Below are 7,018 nucleotides of genomic sequence, written 5' to 3'. Positions count from 1 at the left end.
GTCACCCTTATTTTGTATTTCCTATACTCTCAGACTTCCCAGTTTGTTTCCCAACATTTAGAAATTCTTCCTGTGAATTTCTATAATCTGTTCAAACTAATAGATATTTATCTCTAATTAATCTTCTAAACAAAAGGAAACTTTTCCGAGTGAACATTTATAACCAACATATACATTAAAATTACATATTAAAACTATATATATATATACATATATATACATATATATGTATATATATATAATTTTTATGTTTCCATGTGGAATGGGGGCTTTACACAGGAATGATTTCACCACTCTCAAGTTAACTTTTCATTCAGAAGGAGAGACAGAGTAAAAGGGAAAGATGCCACACAACTGAATTTCCCCCAGTGCTGTGACATTTCAAGTGGTGCTGGTACTTGAACCTGGAGTGAGTGCGTGGTAAGGAGCCTGTCCTACCCAATGAGCTGTCTTCCTGCCCAAATCAATTTAGATGTGATGCCACTTGTTACAATGGTTCCACGTTGAAGGCTATTTCTTTTCTCTATATAGCATTTGGAAACTTCATTAAATTTACTAGAGGCAAATAGTGACTTGACGTACCTAAATCATAACTTTGCATCAATTGCTTTTCAAATACATGATTTAAATTTTATATAAGTTATATTGATCTTTAATTTATATCTCCACCTTCCTTAGAAACCTTATCTATCTATTTTACTACATATAGTACAGCTAATAAATATATATTTGCCTTTGGTATTACAACTTTAATACTTTTTGTTTTAAGCACCATTTCTTTACTTTTGAGATTATCTCTCTTAGCACTTGCCTTCCTTTAGGCCTCAATCATGCAAATTATTCACTTCTGCATATTTATGAGACATTTTGACTCCCTTGGAGAAAATATATTTTATAGCTAAGAAGTTGTTTATTCCATTTCATTTGTTATTTTATTTAATAAATATTTACTGAGCACTCAAGGACTAGGAATCATTCGGACATGTGCTAGGCCTTGAGAGACAGGAAACAACAGTGATCCTATCCCTTGCATGAGTCCATTAAAATGCCGCTATCTCTACTTCAGTGTTTTTCAGAAGTGTAGTGCGAACAACGATCAGATCTGAGTTTTTATGTGTGTGTGTGTAACCATATTAAAAATATTAAAAACAAGTGAAATTAATCATAATATATATTTTTGTAGTCCCATAAGTAAAATGTTATAATTTCAACATACAATTTGAATAAGATTTGAATACATGTGACTGCAAAGCTCTATAGTAGGCCGTGAAGGATTTGTTAAGATGGGAAGCTCATATAAAACACCAGCATGATGCAGAACTAAATAGCATCAGTGCAGATGAACAGCATATTCGTCACTCATGGCGCAAACCGCAAAGACCAGCATAAGGGTCCGGTTCAAGCCCCTGGCTCCCCATCTGAAGGGGAGTCATTTCACAGGCGGTGAAGCAGGTCTTCAGGTGTCAAAAAAATTTAAAAAGCATATTCGTTCCCTCTGCCCTCAGTAAACTGGCTTTGGCTACTTTTCTTTGATCCGTGCATGCTCATATTCCAACAGAATATTAAAAGGTTAACTGTTTAAGAGCTGGAGAGGTGCCTCAGTCGAAGAGCATAGGACTTGCTGACTAAGGACTGGGGTTTGACTCCCTACATCACATGTAAGTGCAGTGCTCTGGCTCTCTGTGTCTGTCTCTCTCTCTCTTAAAAATAAATAAACCTTTAAAAAGAATTTATTTGGGGTCAGGCTGTGGCATAACCAGTTAAGTGCACACGTTACTGTGCACAAGGACCAGGGTTCTAGTCCCTGATTTCCACCTGTAGGGATGAGGCTTCACAAGTGGTAAAGCAGTGTTGAAAGAGTCTCTTTATCTCTTTCCATTTCAATCTCCCCACCTCCCTTTCAATTTCTTTTCTCTATCAAATAAATAAGAAGAAAATTGGTGAAGTGAATGATTTTTGGTGAAGATTCTATCACTAATTGTAAATCATAAAAGCCATGATAGGTGAGTCTGTAGTATTGACACATTATTACTTTACTTTTGATAAATGTGTGTAATTTATGGTCTAAAACAACTGATTTAGAATTTAAAGAAGCATAAATTGAACTGGAAATAAGTGATTGGAGTCTAAACCGTGGCTATATATATATGTATGTATGTATGTATGTATGTATATATATTTGCTTAAAAAGTAATATGGACACACATAGGACTGAAGATAAAGCATACACAGGCAGGAGACATTGGTAGTGAGAGATGTTTCATCTTCAAAACACTCTCATTTTCAACTAATCCAAGGGAACTCTGAAATTCACCTATAAAAGTTTGACAGTAATCATTCAAGCAGTGCAATGCAGAGCCCTGGAGGTATTTAAGAATGCTGGACAGAATATGATCTTATATTTCAAGGTGAATCCTGGTTCCCATGGGAATCTAGAAATAGGGACTGTAAGCCAAAAACTGAAAATCTTAGAAAGGTACCCAAATGAAGAAAAGAACGCGAGAGGAGGAAGAGCCTGGGCAGGGCGGCCTCGGCCTCTGGGACTGGGCGGCGCCAGCGGCGGAGGATTCAAGATGACCAACGAGAAACCTCTTCCCAAAAAGGTTCGACTGAGTGAAACAGACTTCAAGGTTATGGCACGAGATGAGTTGATTGTAAGGTGGAGGCAGTATGAAGCGTACGTGCAGGCTCTAGAGGGCAAGTACACAGACCTGAACTCTAATGATGTGAATGGCTTGAGGGAGTCCGAAGAAAAGCTAAAGCAGCAACAGCAAGAGTCGGCGCGCAGGGAGAACCTCCTTGTCATGCGACTGGCCACCAAGGAGCAGGAGATGCAAGAGTGCACTACTAAAATCCAGTACCTCAAGCAAGTCCAACAGCCCAGTGTTGCCCAACTGAGATCAACCATGGTAGACCCAGCGATCAACTTGTTTTTCCTAAAAATGAAAGGTGAACTGGAACAGACTAAAGACAAACTGGAACAAGCCCCAAATGAACTGAGTGCCTGGAAGTTTATGCCTGATAGGTAAACAAATCCTACTCCCCAGTCAAGACTTCCCTGACAGTCCCACTATGAGAAATCTGTGGTTGGCACAGCCAAGTACTCATTTCCACACCAAGACTCAGACTTTTTGAGCCAAAAAAAAAGCCACATTCCTATACTGTCCAGCTTGTAATGGTTAATGTAAAACTTACCAGATGAACCTTGTGTTTCAGCTTTTTTCTCTTTCCCCGACCCCTTGCTTCAGAGGCCCCATGGCATCGGACTATTCCAAAGAAGCGGCCACCTCTGCACAAGTCCCCTCTAGGACATGTAGACACTTGAGAAATGTTTCCGTTTGAAGAAAATAGAGGGAGAAACCCAAGTCTTAAGTCTGTGGCACACTGCGTCTTCAGACAGTGTGGTGGAGTGAAAACCTAGAGATTTTAATCATGAATTGAACATGTAAAATTCCACTAAAATGCAAAGGCGTACTATGCGTCGCTCCTAACCTTGAGCGTAGTGACTTAGACAACCGTGTGTCAGTTTGGCCAGTGAGACTGTGGACTTCGTGATTGTTGAACTGCTGGGTCAAAACTCAAACAAGGTGAATTTTGCCTCCAAAGGTTTATTTGCTAAGAACCAACTTAATAGTTACTAGCAGTCAAATAATAGCTGTCAGTACAAATAGTTCAATATCTAACCACATAGTTTGGGGCTCCACGTTACTTGATGGAGTCTTAATTCGCTGTGGTTTACTCAACAGTTTGTTTTTTTTTTGAGTGGTTGCTAATCTTACCAAGGACTGTACAAACCTGCTGGTGTGCTATCAAACCAGGTTTAAACTGTCTGGAGCATTATAAACATCCATTTCACAACTAGATTGTATAAGGATATTGGCTGTGATGGGGACTTGCTGCATTCTTCTTCTTCTTTTTTTTTTCTTTTTCTTTTTTCCAGTAGTGAAATCTCTTAAGTCCCCATCAGTCCAACAGGCACATGTTGAAAGAACATTGTCTTTGGTGTTACGGGGAGTGTCTTCCTTCCTTCATTGTACCTGGCCTTTTGTATTGCACTCGATATTCAATTCAATGTGCCTTGAAATAGGTGGGTTTTTTTTTTTTTTTTTTTAAGGAATATGATGCTTTTGTTGTACTTAGAACATTTTGGTGGGGGACTGGAGAGCAGATTGATTTTGGAAAACTTGTTGCTGTGCTCCTCAAGTGAAGGAGAAGGCTGTATCTCGTTTTTTAAAGACCTTTTTTTCCAGCTGGCATCATAAAAGACAAGGAGACTTTGACACTTGTTCCTTTTTGAGACTCTGTCCCAGGATACTGTAGTCCAATTGAGGGACAGCTTCACAGGGTGCCTGCCAGAAGACTGGGGAAATGATGTATTGGAACAGTGGGCTGGCCTGAGTGAGACCTTGTGTGACTTGACAACAAAGGTTATAGCGATTATTTCTAGCAATTCCATTTGCTCATTTAGATAAATGAGGCATTTTCTCCATGCTTCCATCCAGTCCTGGAGGTGAATTTTTTCCGTCAGCTCATTCTGTAAGTCACCAGTTCGAATTGGCACTTGGTGATAATGGAGTCTAAGATGAGTGGAAGATAAATGTTCCAGATTGTCCCAACGTTTAAGTGCAGTGTTATCAAGGGTGACTTAAGTTCTCTCTTAATTATTCAAATCAATTCCAAACAGGCAAAAAGTTAATGGCAAAGTGCCGAAGGCTCATCCAGGAGAACCAGGAGCTTGGAAGGCAGCTGTCCCAGGCGGAGTCGCACAGCTTGAAGCAGAGCTGGCTTTACAGAATAAGTATAGTGAGGGGCTTAAAAGCAGTCAGAATGAGCTGAATGACTTCATCATTCAATTGGACAAAGAAGTAGAGGGTATGCAGAGCACCATTCTAGTTCTGCAGCAGGAGCTGAAGGAGACTCGCCAGCAGCTGGCTCAGTACCAGCAGCAGCAGGCTCCAGCCTCAGGCCACGGCGGCGGCGCCAGGACCTCCTCCTCCTCCTCCGATCCGGAGGCCCCGGGGATGGACTGTGGCTGGCTAATGGCCCAAGCAAAGGCGGCTCCTCCCGCCAGCGGACGCCTGGGTCAGGCTTTCACAGGGAGGGCGACGCTGCCGAGGAGGACTCAGCGGCCCCCTGGCAATGGCGCGAAGGCCCCCGGCGGCCCGGAGGATCGGACGGTGGGCAGAGGCGGCGGCTACGCGACCCCGCTGAGCGCGGCTATGAGAGCCCGGACCACACACACTCCAACCCGGAGCCCCCGAGGAGAAAGCGGCCAGCGGGAAGCGGAACCGAACTGTGGGCGCCCGCCACATGCAGAAAGGCTTGGACTCCGCAGTCAGCATGCCGGGCTCGGTTTTGTAATGTTTGGTTCTCTGTTTTGGTTCGTTGTTTTTTGTTTTGTTTGTTTTTTCCAGCAAATTTTTCTACAGTGTCATTTAGTTGGGGAGAGGCTACTGTCCAGAAAACGAGCGCATACTTTGCCGCAGCTTGCCTTCCCTCGCAGGTGTGTGTTTTGCTTTTTGGTTTTTTTTTTCTTCCCTTCTCCTCCCCTGCCCCCTTCTCTTCTAGGCTTCTGTGCCTCTGCCCCTTTGGAAATTGTAACAGTTAATTTGAATGTTGCTAAAAGGACATTTTGTGTAGGGTCGAGTTATTTTTCTATGAGTTCATGTGAAGCTGTAAATAGAAACCTTTCCCTCTGGTATAACAGTGCCGTCTGTACAAATCTGTGTGTCCAGCCCCCGTGCCTTGCTGTGCTGTGGAGGGGCGCCCGCTCCTGCTCCAGCTCTGCTCCCCTCCCTGCTGTCAGTAGACTCCACACCACCCGCACCCCTTAGAGTAGGGGAGAGGCCAGGCCCAGCAGGCCAGCTTGCCCAGGACAGTCGCTTTGTAGCTCAGCTTTGGGCTTGTGCAGGGAGTGGGTCCCAGTAGTCTCAGTGTGAGATAGTTTTCCCACCACACATCTGTGCATTTTCTCTTTAGGTGACTGAATGTTTAAAAAAAAAAGAAGAAAAAAAAAACCAACCCCGTGTGCATAGTCACCCTCAATTATCCTCGATTTTGATGAACTGTTGTACCCTGTTGATGCAAACTGCTCTATGACCCCAGTATATATCTTACCTGTATTGACCAAACCTAAAGAAAGATTTTTATTGTAAAAAACAAACAAAAAAAACGCGAGAGGAAGAAGAAACTATGGGAAAGAAGAAAACGTCAAACATAATTGAAAGTCAATGACCTCAAGAGAAGCCAAGACAGCACAGTGAAACAAAATACACAGACTTTGACATCTTCTGTTTAATGTTTTTATCTAATATTTCCATTGTGGCTTATTCTGTGCAGAATGTTGGCATTAAAACCACAGAAGTTACTCTCCTCTTTAGTGAAATTGACATTGACAGAAGGATCTTCTTTCACTTCACTGGATTTGCTAATGTCTGGGTGTAGCCTGGACGTAGACAACCTTTTCTGTTATTCTCAGATTGGGTACAGTAGAATGACACGAATAACAAGGTGCATGTGTTCTTCGGACACCGACGGCTCCATTTTCTTCACTCGGTATAGTAACTACTGTATGTTTTGGAATAAGAGAAGGACCTTGCCCCTTAAGAAGAGGATGTGTATAAAGGTTTATGAGCATCTTTTCTCTTTTACTGTTGAGTGGAGGGGAGCCATACTAAAATTTTGTTGTGGTAAAGTGTGCAATAAATCCATGGTGGAAAATGTAGAGGTCTGAAGGAGAGAAGCTCTTAAGCCATCATTTTCACCCTGGCTATTACCCATAAGGAATGTGAAATAAAAAGAAGAGAAAGCTGAGTGAAAATTAACTTGAAGTCATAGAATCTGACAAGCAGCCTCTGTGATCTAGAGGAGAGTCATGCCAAGTCCAGTGCTGAAATAAGAAACATGGAGGACAGGCATTTTTATGTTGTCTTTAATTGGACAAGTGAGGAAAATGATTTGTTGAAGGGGATGCTAATGACAACAAACCAATGCCAAAGTGTAAGCTGGAAGGGGAAGA

At 42.2% G+C, this 7,018-nt stretch overlaps 1 protein-coding gene across 1 annotated transcript; it reads left to right on the top strand.

The window, feature by feature from the left end:
• Positions 1-2,542: 2,542 nt before the first annotated feature.
• LOC103128292 (pre-mRNA-splicing regulator WTAP) lies at positions 2,543-5,625 on the top strand. Its single transcript, XM_007539148.3, is given in 6 exon segments — positions 2,543-3,025; positions 4,677-4,756; positions 4,759-5,028; positions 5,031-5,130; positions 5,132-5,254; positions 5,256-5,625. Coding segments are annotated over 6 exon segments (1,131 nt in total). The 5' UTR covers positions 2,543-2,573; the 3' UTR covers positions 5,362-5,625.
• The last annotated feature ends 1,393 nt before the right edge of the window (positions 5,626-7,018 follow it).

The sequence above is a fragment of the Erinaceus europaeus genome, chromosome 19 (genome assembly GCF_950295315.1).
Source record: "Erinaceus europaeus chromosome 19, mEriEur2.1, whole genome shotgun sequence".
NCBI lineage: Eukaryota > Metazoa > Chordata > Mammalia > Eulipotyphla > Erinaceidae > Erinaceus > Erinaceus europaeus.
The sequence above is the reverse complement of the archived record's forward strand: the minus strand, read 5'-3'. Positions and strand labels throughout refer to the sequence as shown.